The following is an 18,029-nucleotide window of genomic DNA, read 5'->3' on the forward strand; positions in this document are numbered from 1 at the left end:
GTGTCTTTCAGGGGCTCTTTCAGATACTCCGCTACGTCTTGCTGGAATAATATTCCGCCTCCATTACGTGCTAAAACCACAAAATATAGTTTTAGTAAATGTCTTAGAGAACATCTTATTAATAGTCAAAAATTGTCTAATTAAATTAAATTACCTTTTGGATCTGCACGATGGGCACGGCGGTGGATGGTGGCTTGATGTAGCGGAGAATAATCCCTCTGTGTTGTGTTTTTTTTTTTCTTGTTGTGCTTGTAGTATTTTAGTAACTGTAGTATTTTTCTGTTCCTTAATATTAATTTTAAAATTGTAATTGTGTACGTGGCAGGTCTCGAACACGTGTAAAAATTTTGCTGTCAGTAACAATAATGACATCTGACAGATGTCAAAGGTCAAAAAACTGACATCGAGCTGTACGTGTTGTCACTAATGGCAGGCACAGAATACCAGCGCCGTGACAGTTAGCTGTCACGGCATATGCTGAGTGTCAGTCATGTTGTCAACCATATTTAGAAATAAGATAAATTATTATTGTAATTGTCCTAAGTGTGTATATATGTATGTATATATGTATATGTAAAAATGGTTGACAATAAATGTTTTTTCTTTCTTTCTTTCTTTCAATATCTGCAACTTTCTCTACCATGTAGGGAAGGTCATTTATATAAATTAAAAAGAGAAATGGGCCTAATATTGAACCTTGAGGAACGCCCATTTTTATATTAGTTCCCTTAGACTTTACACCATCAATATCTACAGTTTGCACCCTATCCTCTAGATAACTTTTCATTAGACTTAGGTCATTATCTCTAATACCATAATATTTGAGCTTGTACAAAAGTGTTTCATGATCTACGCAATCAAACGCCTTCGACAAGTCACAAAAAACGCCGAGAGCATCCTGTGAGTTTTCCCATGATTCGAATATATGTGTAATAAGCGCTACACCTGCATCAGTAGTAGACTTGCCGGCAGTGAAACCATATTGCTGACTGTGAAGCAGTCCGTTATCCCTGAAGTATTTTAACATTTGGTTAAACATAATCTTTTCAAATACTTTACTTAGAACTGGCAAAATAGAAATTGGTCTATAGTTGCCTAGCTCAAATCTATCTCCAGATTTAAAGAGTGGAATTAATTTGCTAAATTTCATTAATTGAGGAAACACGCCATTATCAACACATTTATTGAAAATAGTAGCTAGATAAGGAGCAACAATATCTATGAATGTACTAACTACTTTAACTGACATGTCCCAGAGATCTTCCGTATTTTTTAAATTTAATTGTTTGAATATTTTTATGACATGAAAAGGGCTGACATGTGAAAATTTAAATGTTAAAGAGCAAGGGCTGACATTAGCCTCCAGTAATGTTTTTGCTCGAATTGGAGATGAGTCTAGAGAAGATGTAATATCAATCGGAATATTAGCAAAAAAATCTTGAAAAATATGAACTATATCTTTTGTTGCTGTTATTAACTTATTGTCATAATTTAATGAGAATTGATTGCAGGCTTTTTCAGACCGTCCAGTTTCTTTGTTTATAATTCCCCAGATGGTCTTAATTTTGTGAGAGGACTGATTAATTTGTTTATTTATAAAATTAGATTTAGCTGCAATACAAACTTGTTTGAAAATTTTAGAGTAATTTCTCACATAAGTTGTAAATTTGTCATCAAATCTATATTTTTTTTGATCATATAAATCAAAGAAAATGTTTCTACTTTTAAGTATTCCTACTGTTGCCCATTCTGTAAATTTAGACTTAACACAATATTCTCTTTTCTTGAAAATATTCTGGTATTCTTTTGACAAAAGACTAATTAACTTGGTGTAAAGAATATCAGGATTATTAAGACTGACAGATTGTAACTCTAAGTCTAATTTATATTTAACCGTGCTTTTGTATTTATTAATATTGTAAGCATTTATTTGTCTTTTTGATCTTTTATTATTGGTATTTTTTTTAGTCTGATTACTAAACTTAACAACTTGACCACAGTGATCCGAAGGAAGTTTATTTATTATTAATTTTTCAATATACTCACAGTTACAAAAAACATTGTCAAGACAAGTAGCAGTCGTAGCGGTTACACGAGTGGGTTCCTGAAAGACATTACTCAAATTAAAAGACTGAAATAAACTAATAATTTTTGTACATGTGGGTGTATCACAAAGAATATCAACGTTAAAATCACCACACACAATGATTTTTTTACTGCTATTAAATACTTTTTTAAATATATCCCCCAACACCTCTTCAAATACATTATAATCACTATTAGGAGGCCTATAAACACATATAAGTATATAATTATCTAGTTCTATACATGAGATTTCTGTACAACACTCAATAGAAAGTCTAACAATGTCAGCACGTTCCTTTACTTTAATATTATTTCTTGCAATTATCATAGACCCACCTCTGTTAACTGACTTTCTATTGAAGCAGCTGACAACATTATAATTATTTAAACTGAACATCATATTGCTTTCTTTAAGCCAATGTTCAGTGAAACAGATAATGTCAATATTGTATTTTTCCAAAAATAATTGTATAATTAATTCACTGCCGGGAAAACTTTGTATGTTCTGATGAACAATTACCAATTCTAATTGCTTTCCCTTTGTCTTTGTTAGCAGTTTAAATCTGCAGTCAAATTACTTATATCACTATTTAAACAAAAATTAATAGAATCATTTGTTATGTCACAATTTTTATATTGAAGTTTACCATGTAAACTGTTCATGAAGTCAATATTATAAGCCACTAAAGTGGCTATTTTATTCTTAGAAGATTTAGAAAGATACATTGTATCTTTTGTCAAATAAAAATCACTAATAAAACTATTAGTGTCAAAAAATGTAAAAACGTCACTATGACGACATGTCAATGTATGTAATAAATTATTAAGGTAATGTACCTTATTGTTAATCTTTGAATAGTCATGTTTTTTTTATTCTACAGCTCTCTAGTGGAATAGCACACCACTTTACTTCTGATGATGGCGGGTTCGATTCCTTGCGCGGTGCAAACATTGTATTCATGAGTATGATTATTTGTATTGGTTAGGGTGTTTATATTTTTATATTCAATAATTATTGATATCAAACCTTGACAGCCTCGGTGGTCTAGTGGTTTAGCACACCGCTTTACTATCCGATGGTCGTGGGTTCGATTCCTCGCACGGTACAAACATTTGTATTCATGAGTATGATTGTTTGTATCGGTCTGGGTGTTTTCTATGTATAATATGTATTTATTTACAAAAAAAAAATGTTTCCATTTATTTATATCAGTTCGCTAATACTCATAACCTTAGCTTGAGACTAGATGGCGTTGTGTGAATTGTCCTGAGATATTATATTATTATTATTATTATGCGTATATTTACAAAAAACATGTATTTAAGTAATTCATATCTGTTGTCTTGTACATTACTTAAGTGCTGGTTAACTTAGGACTAGATTGCGCAGTAAGGTCTATTCAGGGTTATTATATTATTGTAATATTATGTATGTATTTACAAAGACATCTATTAAAATATTTCTATCAATTGTTTAGTACCCATAAAGCAAATACTGCTCAGCTTGTGCCTAGATGGCGACGTGTGAATTTTTTCATTTTCATTTCATTGTATTCATTTTCATGTATTCATTTTCGATACAAATACATACTTAGATATTTAAAAAATAAATAACTATGTATTTGTATCAGTTATGTAGGTAGCTAGCTTAACTTGGGACTAGATGGCGCTGTGTGATTTTTTCAGGATAACATTATTATCGCTCGTCCCGGCTTTGGGTGTACATGTATTATATATATATATATATATAAACCTTCCTCTTGAATCGCTCGATCTATTAAAAAAGACGTTTCAAAATCCGTTGTAGTTTTATAGATTTAAGCATACTTATACATGGGACAGACAGCGACAGCGACTTTGTTTTATACTATGTAATGATAATAAATCGTTCCGCAGATTCCTGGTGGAATTGGGCTGTGATGTGAACGCTCAAGACTCAGACGGGTGGACGCCTCTACACTGTGCCGCCTCCTGCAACAACTTGCCGATGGTCCGCTTCCTCGTCGATAATGGTTAGTTCACAGATGGTCGTAGTTTTTCTTTTTTATGAAACTAGTGGTCCAAATTCGACCATAATTAATTTAACATTCACCACTATAGACAAATAATATTAAAGACAAAAAATATTAATCTATTCTCAATTTGACCACAGACTAACAATTAACAAAAAAGTATTAATGCAGTGTCTTTGGTAGTGAATTTGACCACAGACTTTAACCATAAACAAATGAGTATAATATACATGTATTTGTCAAATACATGGTAATGTGTGCAATGTTTTTTTAATCGATTTAATGTATTTTTAACATAATTTAGAAAAAAATAGCATTCTGCACTCCTTCTATGTATAATGCCCAATTTACACTCAGCCCGAGTGGGCAGGAAAGTGATCACGGAAGTGAGCAGCGCGAGAGTGTGAACACTTCCCATGCCATTGGCGCTGCCACTCGCGCTGCCCGGCGCTCCCTCGATTGTCGGTTTTTCATGCGCTAGTCAAAGGACTGGCAGCGCGAGTGGCAGCATGTTTTTACATTCAGCCCCCTCGCTCAATTGTCACCCGGCAATATTTCCAGCAGCGCGAGTGGTAGGGGAAGCGGCTGAATGTAAACGTAGCATTAATATATGTTAGCGAAATTTCATACTCCTGCGTCCGCGCAACTTTCCCAAAAGGTGTACAAAGTTTTTATTTCACGTATTAGATTATATATAGATGAAATATAACCTGACGAAATACCTGATGGAAAGTAATAATCGTAATCTATATATGAACTGCACTACTGACAACAAGCAGGTAATAATTACACAAAGTTCATACATTAAAATCAATTTAACGGTCTCCATGGACTAGCGGGTATAGTATACCGCTTCACTTCCGATAGTCGCAGGTTCGATTCCTTGCATGATATAAATATTTGTATTCATGAGTATGGTTGTTTTTATTAGTCTGTGTGTTTTCCGTTTGTAGTATCCGCGAATGTTAACGATGTTTTCACTCAACAGGTGCGTGTATATTCGCAACGACGCTGTCTGACCAAGAGACCGCGGCCGAGAAGTGCGAAGAGGACGAGGAAGGCTTCGACGGCTGTTCGGAATATCTGTACAGTAAGTAACACATCTTTTTTCTGATTACTTTAATGCTGTTGGCCGCAGCTGCCCTTTACAGCATCAGATGATAGGGGGCGAATGCAGATGGCACTGCAAACCCGCGCAATGACTTCGGCTGAAGGCCAACTCCCGCCTGATGGATACGACTTTAGTCTGAGGGCATCGCTAGGGGCGAACCTCCACTTAGGCCATCGTAACATCGGTCCCCTTTTGAATTGGGCGGGGGATCGATCGGAGGGGTGTAACATATCTATTGAAATGACTATGAAAGAAGCTATCTCAAAACTTCTCGCCTTAATAAGCAAATAAGAGAGAATAACTGATAAACAATATATTACTGATAAGAATAAAAATTAATAATCAGAATATGACGACGGTGGTCCAGTGGTTTAGCACACCGCTTTACTTCCGATGGTCTCGGGTTCGATTCCGCGCACGGTTCAAACATTTGTATACATGAGTATGATTGTTGATATCGATATAGGCATTTTCTATGTATATTATGTATGTATTTACATAAAAAGTAGTATTTAGTGAATGTAATATTTTGCATTTCAACTTCGTCTGCTCTTATTATTTCTCTCAATTTGCATATCTTTTCAAATCATATTCTATGTGTTATTCTGATATATAAACTACATTACTGTAAAGTTTCATTAAAGTCCGTTCTGTGGTTTTTGCGTGAAAGTAACAAACATTTATCTATTCACACTCACTTTCGCGTTTATAATATTAGTAAGAGAATCCCTTGAGCTATAGTATATGCTGGTAGTCACTCTATCCTCCCAAATTTGAATTTAAAAATGTAAAATCTGTATTATTTTAAACATGTACAACCTTTAAAAAGAATACGAGATGAGCTTCTTGTCAGTTCTTCTCATTTCGATATCATTCCGGAGCAGCGCAGGACCGATCGTCGTGGAGATCTTTGGGGGAGGCCTATGTCCAGCAGTGGACGTCCTCCGGGCTGCGATGATGATGATGATGATGATGAAGAGTCTGTAACAGACCTACATGAATAAAGATATTTTGATTTGATAAGCGATATGGGCTTTTGCACCTACATACTATGTATTTATGTTTTATAAGGTGTAATAAAGAGTAATAAATAAAAAAAAATAGATTTACTCATAAACTTTAAAATAAATAAATATTTTACAGGTGTGAAAGAGAAGTTAGGTATAATGAACAACGGCCTGGTATATGCTGTGTTCTCATATACTGCCGCGAGGAATGACGAGCTCTCGTTCACTAGCGGGGCTGCGCTTAACGTGGTCCGGAAGGGGGATGACAGTGAACGAGAGTGGTGGTGGTGTCGGCTGGGGGCGCGACAGGGGTACGTGCCCCGGAACCTGTTAGGGGTAAGTTTATCTTATATATAAAATTCTCGTGTCACAGTTTTCGTTCCCATACTCCTCCGAAACGGCTTGACCGATCCTCATGACATTTTGTGAGCGTATTGAGTAGGTCTGAGAATCAGCCATGATCTATTTTTCATCCCCCTAAATGTTAGGGGTAGTCCAACCCTAAATTTTTTTTTTTATTTTTTAGACAAAATTTTAGTTTCTATTTTTTTATGATACAACATACAAAAATACATACAATCCTAAATTTTCACCCTTCTATCATCAACCCCTATTTTTTTATAGCGTTATTAATTTATATGGCAAAACAACGTTTGCCGGGACTATAGTTTTTTATAAATATATTGTACTGTGTTAAATTGCATGCTGCATAAAATGATGCATAAGCTATATATAGTTTCATCAAATGTCCAGTAGTTTCTGCGTGAAAGAGTAACTAATATCCATTTACAAAGTTTCGCGTTTATAATATTAGGTAGTAAAATTACCTAAGGTATATCTATATAATAATGTTGTATTTTTTATTCGTTCCAGTTATATCCAAGAGTAACCGACAAGCAGGAATAAACTGAAGCTTATATATGACCTGATCATAATCTGTACATAATGTTCTTATTAGTTTTTTATGTATTTATATCGCTAACCTAAATATATATATATATATTATAAATATTGTATACAACTTTATCAAATTTAAATATTTTGTAAATATAAAAAAATAAGTGCAAAACGAATGAGATTATATTGTAAATTTTATAAATATGCGAGTCATAAAATATTGGTCATGAAATTTGTATATTGTTCTTAGTATATCTGCAAATATTGTGAGATATTATACATAAAGTGACAATACGAAATTAAATAAATCAACAACTATACCTTGTTTTTTCTTTCATACAGTCCTAAAATTTAATCTACTTACATGTTATTTAACCCCTATAAATTTAGGGAATTTACCATGTACATGTAGTATTTTTGACTATTTTGGAAACAATTTTGTTGTGTCCCTAAACAAAATATTACATTATTTGTCTATTTTTCGTCGTTAAGAATAAATGACTGAGAAACTTCTTATTGTTCCTCTCACAGAAAATAGAGCTACATATACAATTATGTATAATGATAATAAAAAAAAACCAATAAAATGATAAAACTATAATAAACAAAAAATGGGCGGCCTTATCGCTAAAAAGCTACATATCTCTCCCAGGCAACCTTATTATTATTATTAGGTTAATAATGAGTAATTATAAAAAAGCTATGTCGTATAGGTATTACACTCATCATCTGCTTCTTCCTTATCCCATTTATTTGGGGTCGGCGTAATGTTTTTCTCTTCCATTCATCTCTGTTCGCAGTCATCCCGTTATTTACTCCCTTACTCACCATATCATCTTTCACACAGTCCATCCATCTCTTTTTCGGTCTTCCTCTACCCTTATAACCATACACATTCATATGTAACACCGTCCTGAGGATATGATCTTCCAAGCTATGTCGTATATCAGTAATAGTGTAAAAATATAAATTGAATCCAAATTGGAAGAGGAGTTTCCAATTTATTCTGGATTAATTGTTCACTTTTTAGGTTTTCAAGTAGGGTAGGTGGTAGGTAGGTAGGTAGATAATTTCGCCGACCCTTAAGAAACCTGAAAATTGGATATATTAAAGTTTTTATTGCTAAGTGTACGTAGCCACCCACGCTTGATATTATATTGATTGCAGAACAGCAAAATTCAAATTGTCAATACCAGGTCTACAGAAATACTAGGCGTCTAAAGTAAAAATATATTTGAGTTTCAATGGTTTCTGTATATTAAAATTAGTTATTCCAATGCACAGTACCAGGAGAACAGAAATATCAAGGGTCTGTACACAATACGTGGGTAGATTAAAATAAAATAAATAGCTATATTTCCACGATTGTCGCAGTTCCGTTGACGTATATTGACGTAGATTGATTATGATTATACATCGCGTAAACTAAGTTAAAAACGCATTATTTTATAAAGTATTTAAATGACAAGTACCAGGCAAACAGAAATACATGTAGCCTACAATGCGTGAGCATGACAACTTTATTAAAACAAGATAGATATATTTCTGTTACTTAGTTTTTAAGGTGTGGTGTAATATTGTTTTTTTTAATAATATATTTTACGGCTCTTGATACAAGTCCTTTTTAGCCCAATTTAAAGCTTTACAATATAAATTACAAAAATTGAAATTCATGTCCAATAATAATATCAAATGTTGTTTCTCTTGCAATAAACGGTGATGCCAGATATGGGATTTTCTCCCTAAAATTAGGGAATTTAGTTGCAATCTGAGGGTTTGGGTGGAAACAAATGGAAGTTGGGAAGGGTAGTTAAGTTAGAAAAAACACCTTTTCCGAAATGGTCTAGTTGTACATATTGTCAGTCTCTATGGTATTCCCTCGCTTTACTTTAGATGAGTTTGATTGCTCGCACGTTACAATAAGCATGTCTTTACAAAATATATATATATATCCGTTATCTAGTACCCACAGCACAAGCTCTGCTTACCTTGGGACTAGATGTGTTTTGTGTGAATTGTTCATGGATGTTATTATATATAAAAAATAAAATTACAGTATCTGTTTGTAATTTCAAATTAACATATTATCACAAGAAGAAGTGGTATGACTCAGGGTGAAATAAAATACAATTTATAATAAAAATGTATTAACTAAGTTCACATGTCTCCCTCATCAGAATCCTCGATATCGGCCAGGGCCTGTTTAGCCACGTTCTCCGCTTCTTTCGCCAGTTCCTTGGGCACCATTTCGTGACGCCCTTTAGTCGCCTCCGACACCCAGGACAGTTCCAACTCGAATTGTTTATCTTTTAATTCATCATGTACTAAATAGATGCTGAAAAAAGAGAAAATTGAGTAGTTTAAAATAATACGAAATAGCGCCATCTGTTGTCGTTTTACTAAATTTATTAGAATCAGTGCACGCATAGATGTTGCACAAATATTCAAATAGATGGCACTGTTTAAGTTTTTATATTACTTAGAATTTCGATGAATTAAAAATTATAGGGAGCTCCTATAATTTTTAATTTATCGAAATTCTATTTGCGGGTCCAATTTTACAGGTTATTTTTAATATTAAATTGACAATTTTTTAGTGTTAGCAAGTTCTTAAAATCCGGATAGTGGTCTTAATTTAAAAACTTCAAGATTAGTTGCGTTTGTAAACCTCTTGTACGATGTTATGCTGCCAGAGATGCGGTAGAATAGTAATGCAACCTCATTACTCTTTCATAGCATCAATAGGTAATTCTATTGAGTTACTTGCCAGTCTTTTCAATTGGCTGAACAATATACAGCAATACTGGATGGTAGGGAAAAAAATTATAATATAAAGAATTTGACGTTCATAAGCGGCTAAAATGTCCTACATGATAAATTATTTTTTAAATTTAAATTTGAATAGGCTTTTGATAAATTCCTAGTGAATTTATCATAATGTGCCAACTGACCTCATGCTCATCCTATTGTACTCTAATGATGCACCCTTGCATGATGCATTCCATAATCAATCATAAAAACATCTGTGCTCATTTACTTACATTCTGGCTGCCTCCCTCACCAACTCTTTAACGGTGAGATCACCCAATTTCAGTTTCTCAATTTCAGTCTTGGCAGCTTGCTTGGCTTTGCCGACGGCGCAGCCAAAATATGACTGAAACACGTAAAAATCTTATTACATTTTCACATTAAAACCGCTAAATCGATTATGGGACTCTGAAGACAGTCACTGAACTACAGTCAGTCTTTTTCTAGAGAGAAATTTACAGAAAATAAATTTTGCCTACGATTTGCCTAAAATTTTTATCAGTTATGATTATGAATTAATTGTTTTGTTTTATAAAGCATAGTTAGCGAATTAAAAAACCTGGTAATTGTATAAACATCATTTTACAAGAAATCCTGTTTTCTTCTATATAAAAATAACATATAATAAAAGCTACCTTTTCACCACTCACCATCCCTAGGGAATTCATCCCCACAAATTGGCACCTAAGTGGTCTAGGACAGTACTGTTTCAGAAGGGCTTCCTTCTATTTCCTACTTAGATTGTAGAATTAACTATCTGCTGAGATTTTCTATAGAGACTATGGCATGGGGGTTTTCAGGAAGGGTATATTAAGGTTTCTTACGTGTCAGCAATGAGCACATGACATCCCTTATGTCTCCTCGTGTCTGGCAGATAGCCATATGCTTGTTTGCCACCATCAAAAACCAATGGACCAGATCAAAAGTAACCTAACATTTAGGGTGATGCAGCTAGAATCGAGTCACAATGCGAGATTCAAAGCATTTGTGGTCTAGGTCCCCACCAACATGCTGCCCACCATCATTATGGAGGACTACTGACCGAAGGGGGTGGTATGTCGGCGCTACCGTGGCAGATTGCCGTCGTCAGTTCCGTGACCATAAGGATTTTTATTTACATATTATATTATTATTTCTTTGTATGTTAGTCTATAAGGTATTTATAATATGGGCCATGTAGCCTGAATTAAATGTATAAATAAAAGCATTAAAAAAATTAAACTCACAAAAGAAACTCCACTAGGATCCAACATGTACATCTGTGGTCCTTCATAATCCGTCCAAGTACCCATGACCATGGAACAGCCATATGGACGGACAGCGCTGTATAGTGTATATGCATGCATGTACATGGAAACACGTTCATTTAAGTATTTCAGAGGCACTGGCACTCCATACTGAGATCTGTAGTTTGACGCTTCTGAACGAGCTGTTTCGACGATTTGACGAGCATCTGAAATAAGTCCTGCTACGGCCTGAAATGATAAAACAATGTTATAGGATATCTTTACAATGTTGAAGACCCATTGAAAAATCTTATTTATCACAGGGACCAGAATTTTTTATTGTTAATTACATATACTATTTTGTAAATATGTTTTTAGTGTACAATAATTTGATGTGGAGATTATTTAACCCTAGATTTATCTCAATTAAAGTGTCCATGGGTGATCACCTGGTCCCAATGTGTAAGTTTACTTTCGTTGCAGAGTGACCCACCGGTAAGCATGCTGTCTTTAACATGTTAAGAATGTAACTTTAAATATTATGATTAAAATAATGAGAATAAAAATAACTATAATTATTAAATATATTGATAATTCACACAGCATCATCCAGGCTATGACTGTATTGTAGAAATCAAATCAAGTGACATTAACATTGGTACATAATACTGGTATAAAAATACAATGGCATTTATACAATAGTAAAATATCTATACATATAAATGAAATTGGAGTGTCTGTTTGTAATATAGAAACAACCGTTTTTTACTACATGCATATGAATGTAAGTACAAAATAACATTTTTTACAATTTTTTTCTTCTATCTGTCTGTCTGTTGTTTTAATCTCTGAAATGGCTGGACCAATTTTGTCGGGACTTTTATTGGCAGATAGCTGATGTAGTAAGGAGTAACAGGCTACTTTTACTTTAGAATAATAAAATAAAATTTCATACAGACCAAGTAGCAAGTACAGCTAGTAACAAATAAACCTACATGTTTTATTGTTACTGTGTGAGTGCAGGTGAATGCATGTGTGAGAGAGAAGCGTCTGAAAGTAGTTATCTTTGTTTAAATGTAAATGCAGACTGAATTTTTAATTATTTAACTTCTACTAATGTTCTGTCAGTATTTGCCAATTTTACTGGTAGATGTACCAAAAAAAACATCACTTCTTAGGGGAAAGTGCATGTTAGTAAAGAGAATTTATATGTCTGGTGTATACAAGTCCATTTAAAAAACATTTTATGAACAATAATATATCACAACTCACCATGCCAACATGCTCATCAACATGAAAGATCCTCTTATTAGCACCAGGCTCATACAACTTCGATGTGACCAGTTTTTCAACTGCAAACACCACACCATCCTTCCCTCTCAGGCCAATTACTGTTCCAGAATTTTCTACCGCTTTAGCTGCATATTCCACTTGAAAAACACGGCCATCAGGCGAAAACTGTGACGCTGAGAGGTCATACTGAAATTTTTTTAATGGTTTGTTGAATGATGAATAAGCAATATCTATTTGTTTTTCTGTTGATCATATAAACAAGTTATTTAGTTACTTATAAATATATTATCATATAAATGCATAAATATTTTAGTTTATAACAAAAATTACTGTAGAAACACTGTATATTCGAGTAATTATAGACGCTACATAACCTATGTGAAGAAACTTACACCTGTTCCGATGGAACTCATGATCCTTCGTGTAATAAAATATTTTATTTAAGTATATATCGTAATATAGTTAAATGGATTCACTCATTAAGAAATTAAATAAAGGAAATTATTAGTCGGCAGCAATGACAAGCAAATATGAATGAGTTTGTTCTTGTTGTCAGAGTAGAAAAATATACTGTCATGTCGACTGTCGAGTGCGTTCCGTTACACTGTAATACCGCCAGGTTTTGAGAAGAATGAATGTTCGCAAACTGGAACACATTTCAAAACAATTATTGCATACCTTTTTAAGAAATGTTTTATAAATTTACATTTATCTATAAATTAAGTACAATGTTATTTTTGTATTATAGAGAGTCATCGATCAGATAGACTTACATATAGTCATGGAATGGAATAGACAGCTCCTTTTGCACCAATCAGAGAATGACTTAAAATAAAAGAAAACATACTAATAATTTTAAACAAATATAAATGGTTTAGAGTGCGTTCACAAAGTATTTTTTTTTTATTATTTTAATTTATAACTCGAAGTTATGATGCATTTTTACAAATGCAACTGATACAACAACATTAGATAAATAATAACAATAAATACAATAACAATATATTTGTGTGTGTAATTACTATCATGCAAAGCAAAAACCATAGGTATGTAGAATTATCTTATCATGAGTATATGTTAGTTATTATTATTTTTTAATACTGCTTTTATTTGGAAAGCACATTGTAAGTATTGGGGCCTCATTGGTAGCAATGCAATGTCAAGTCGTCTTGCACGCGATTTTTCCTGGAAACAATCGTACATCCATAGGGCTGAAACTCATAAATATATATGTTTACTAGCTGTGCCCGCGGTTTCACTCGCATGAAATTACCCTATGTGCTATCATGTTGTGTAGCAGTATAAATTCATCAAAATACGTTTTGTAGTTTTTGCGTGAAAGAGTGACTAACATCCACTACTCACAAGCCGTCGCATTTATAATATTAGCACAGATAACATTTATTATATTAGTAAGATATCGTGCAAGAAAGAACCCGCGACCATCGGAAGTAATGCTATATGCTGCTTTGCTAAACCACTGAGTAGGTAGGTACGTCAAAAAAGGACTCATTTCAAGTCAAGCACACAAGTCGGAGTACCATAACACCCAAAGCGTTTTACCCCTAATTACCGGTTTCCACTATCTACTCACTGCTTCCAGTGAAATGTAAACACACTTGAAAGGGTTAGTGTGCCCTTCAAGGAGCTCGGAGCGGTGGAATAAAACAAAATGAGTTTCGCTATTGATCCGAGCGTGCATTTTATGTTTAGCCAACCTGAGAATACAAATGTGGGATGATAATGTAAGTATTTGTTGAGATACAAGTACGGTTTTTCGGGTAAGTACGTTTTTTACATAAGTTCTCTATTGCTACTGAAGTAGTCACTTTATTGGGGACGACAAAGTAAATCAGTCTGTTTATTTATGAATTGTATGAATGAATATAGAATAGTTCACTATTCTATTCTATTGTATTTTAGCTAATTTATATAAAAATCCTAAAACCACCCTCTACATATATGTAGAGGGTGGTTTTAGGATCTACTGAACCGATTCTGATAAATTATTTTCTTGTTGGATAGATCATTTACCGAGGAATGGTAAGTATAGGCTATACAACATCATGCTATAACCATTAGGTTCCTTTTTTTTCGGATTACTTTAATGTTGTTGGCCGTAGTTGGCCTTTTCAGCGTCACCAGACGATAGGGGGCGAGTACAGATGGCACTCCAAACCCGCGGAAGGACTTTTGGTGCGGCTGAAGGTCGACTCCCGTCTGACGAATACGGCTAGGGGTTCGAACCTCGACTCAGGCTATCATAATTTTGATCCCCGTTTGAATTGGACGGAGGATCGATCGGAGGGGACATCCAGTAGGAGCGGAGTTGCAATGAAAAATGTAGCTAAAAACGTATGTAAATATTGTAAAGAAAATATATTTAAAACTCAGTGTACAGAATTGAATACGAGACCCGGCAGTTTGTATGAAACTTTGATATAAGGGTTTTAATAAATATTACCTATATATAACTGGCATTTGGTTTGTTATAACCCATTACGACCAACTAATTGATACTAGTGGTCCGCTCTGAAGTACTTTATAGATTTGGTAATTAAGTCATCATTCCATCATATACTTTGATGCTGCTCTTGTAGCTGTATTAACGTCTGTTCACACATTGGACAAGTATTAGAATGCTTCATTCCAATAACATAAAAAATCAGAGGAAAAATAAACTCAATGTAACTCTGATTTTACTGTTTATCACAGAGATAAACTTTGACATGTTCAATCTGATACTTGCAGAGGAACGTTGTTTTCGTCTGCCATAGGGATGTGAAACAATAGTCCATTATGGAAAACATCGAATAATTTATAATCGATTTATTTAACAAATATTTTTTTTCACTCCAGAGCGTCTGTCGTAGGGATGTGAAGCAATAATCTATAATGGAAACAATAATTTAAAATCTATTTTCTTCAGAAACATTTTTTATTAATTTTTTCCAAAGAAAAAAATTAAAATCATTTATTAATGATTATTATAATATATATTATTATTAATCTATTTTTGATATAGTAAAATTTAGAATCGATTTTCATAATAAACATTTTTTTATTAAATTTTATCACCCATTGACTTAAAAACAAAACCAAGCGGTGATCTTAAAAATCATAATTTATTAAAATTACCCCAAAAATTAGGGACGTGACAAAACAATTGATTATAGAAGAAACAATTTCGATTGAACAATTAATTCTTTATTTATGTATATAATATATATCGATTTTTTTATGTACTATATTTTATTCGTGAACTGTTTAACATTAAATAAAAGTAGGTATACAATTTTTATGTTTGACAAAAATGTAAACACCTACGATCATAAATTTTTTGACATGTTAATCTGATCTTGCGAAGGCGTTGTTTTCATGTCCCCTAGAGTTATAGATAGTGTGTGCAATTTGGAAAGGTATGCTATTTGTATTATTAAACATGTTACTGAAATGCCCTAACTACATACAATTTTTAGACGTTCGATCATAATTTAAGAAAATTTAAGTATTTTCATACGTTAATATATATTCTTTGACTGAATTTGCATTCAAAATTAAGGCAGAAGGAAACTATGACTGATCAAAAATTAGTATGTTTAATTTATTGAAATAAAATATGTTGTTAGAGATAAGTCTGGTAGCCATTCAGATAAGTATAAGAACACATTTTAATTTTTGTTGAACTATCATATTAATTGTATTTATTTAATATTTGGAAGCACTGTTACAATAATGAACTGTTATATAAAGATGCAGAATGATATTGCAGAATGGAAAATAATAGGACTAAATGAGTTATAGTTATAGATACCAATGGAACATAAACGAAAACAAGGATATCCTAAAAGACTATGGACGGTAATTTTTACGTAATGAGTTGGAGCGGACTGGATGAGGAAAGCGCGGGAAAGGGATGTATGAAGAAGCCTAAGGACCTACGCCTTCGTAGCAACTATTGCTGAGGATTTAAATTAATATGGTTTTAAACTAAATTGTAAAGCGTTAGAATAAAGGGCTTTTTTATTTATATACACGACGCGTTTTTACTAAACGTTTGTGTAGACTTTAACATCATGTGTACTGTGGCTTGTTTGCCATTGCAAATACATAAAAAAGTAAATAAAATCGTTGTTTGTTTAAACTGTGCCTCCGTTTTCCGATACTTTGTCAATAAACAAATGCAAGATTTATTTATACTTTTTTATAAACGATAAAAAAGTATAAATAAATCTTACTAATATTATAAACTAACTATTCGCCCCGGTTTTGCCCGGGTGTACATGTATTATCTAGCATCTATTAAAAAAACCGTTTCAAAATCCGTTGCGTAGTTTTAAAGATTTATAGGGACGGACAGACAGCGACCGCGACTCTGTTTTATACTATTTAATAAAGACGCGAAAGATTGTGAGTAAAGATGGATGTTTGTTACTATTTCAGATACTACTATGTCATTTAAAAGTAGACATTATAAAATATGTATTTTTTTCTGTGTTAATCTATTAATCTTATTAATATCATAAAGTTTGTAAGTATAGATGTTTGTTACACTCACGCAAACACTACTGAAGGGATGTTGATGAAACTTTACAATAATATAACTTATTTATCAGAATAACACAAAGGCTATAATTCAAAAAGACTTTATATAAATTGGGTGAAATACAGATAAAAGTCAAGTATACTGATAAATCAAGTCAAGAATCATCTGGATGAATGGCGGTCCTCCACAGTGCGGTTTTCTAGAAACTTTTTGCCTCGCACAACCACATTGTGGAATCACCTTCCAGCAGTGATATTTCCGAACCGATACGATATTGAAACCTTCAAGAAAAGAGCTTATTCCTTTTTAAAAGGCCGACAACGTACTTGCAATTCTCCTGGTGTTGCGGGTGCTCATGGGCGGCGGTAATCACTTACCATCAGGTGAGCCGTATGCTCGTTTGTCCCCTGTGTTATAATTTAAAAAAAAAAGGTGTAACGCAGATGAAGTTGCGTGAGTTAGCTAGTAATAATATAGGAGGAAGGATCTCAGTGCAGATTAAATAGTAAAGACTTTATTTACTTACCTATATCCTCATTAACCCAACTAAATAACTGAAATGTAAATAACCCCATCCGGCAGGGTAACCCATACGACATCCCATATATAGCAGTACACGAGTTTATTACTTTAATAATGTACCTGTATTACGTTGGGGAATTAAAACAGTGGCTGACATGTTTCCGTGGACAGGGTCCGGACATTAAGTAAATATTACTGTAATTGCGTTGTCTGAAAAATGCGAAGATAAATTTTTGGGGCGTGCCTGTTACGCATACAGAATGAGCCGCGCTGGGATTATTATTTGCGGGCAGGGTTGGAAGAACCTAAAAAACTTGCTGCGTAAAGGAAACTTAAACATCTCATTTAGATATTGTTTGTTTAAAATTGTGTCGTTCATTTTTAATCTATGGTATCTCTACAGTGGCAGATAGCTTAGCATAGTTATCTGTGTTTTATGGTGCGCTACTCTGTGCGTTTTTACTGAATTCTTTCATCAGTTTTGTGTAGTTTCTGTATTAAAGTTTTGTCATATGTTAGTTT

The 18,029-nt window shown here is 33.4% G+C and overlaps 2 protein-coding genes across 2 annotated transcripts in view; one reads left to right on the forward strand and one right to left on the reverse strand.

Moving 5' to 3' along the window:
- Positions 1-7,419, forward strand: part of LOC131853481 (apoptosis-stimulating of p53 protein 2) — a 122,487-nt gene extending 115,068 nt beyond the window's left edge. The window contains exons 11-14 of the mRNA XM_059204414.1: positions 3,982-4,097; positions 5,086-5,187; positions 6,352-6,551; positions 7,089-7,419. Coding sequence (XP_059060397.1) covers positions 3,982-4,097; positions 5,086-5,187; positions 6,352-6,551; positions 7,089-7,121 — 451 coding nt within the window. The 3' untranslated portion in view covers positions 7,122-7,419. The remainder of the gene's footprint in view (positions 1-3,981; positions 4,098-5,085; positions 5,188-6,351; positions 6,552-7,088) is intronic.
- A 1,823-nt stretch (positions 7,420-9,242) lies between these two features.
- LOC131855284 (proteasome subunit alpha type-3-like) lies at positions 9,243-13,000 on the reverse strand. Its single transcript, XM_059206539.1, has 5 exons — positions 12,832-13,000; positions 12,419-12,625; positions 11,147-11,395; positions 10,154-10,266; positions 9,243-9,447 (listed from the first exon to the last, which is right to left on the reverse strand). Exons 1-5 carry the CDS (start codon positions 12,850-12,852, stop codon positions 9,270-9,272), a joined length of 768 nt encoding a protein of 255 aa, XP_059062522.1. The 5' UTR covers positions 12,853-13,000; the 3' UTR covers positions 9,243-9,269.
- Between the last annotated feature and the right edge of the window lie 5,029 nt (positions 13,001-18,029).

The sequence above is a fragment of the Achroia grisella genome, unplaced genomic scaffold, assembly GCF_030625045.1.
Source record: "Achroia grisella isolate CSIRO2021 unplaced genomic scaffold, CSIRO_AGI_Agris_v1 utg1062, whole genome shotgun sequence".
Classification (NCBI taxonomy): domain Eukaryota; kingdom Metazoa; phylum Arthropoda; class Insecta; order Lepidoptera; family Pyralidae; genus Achroia; species Achroia grisella.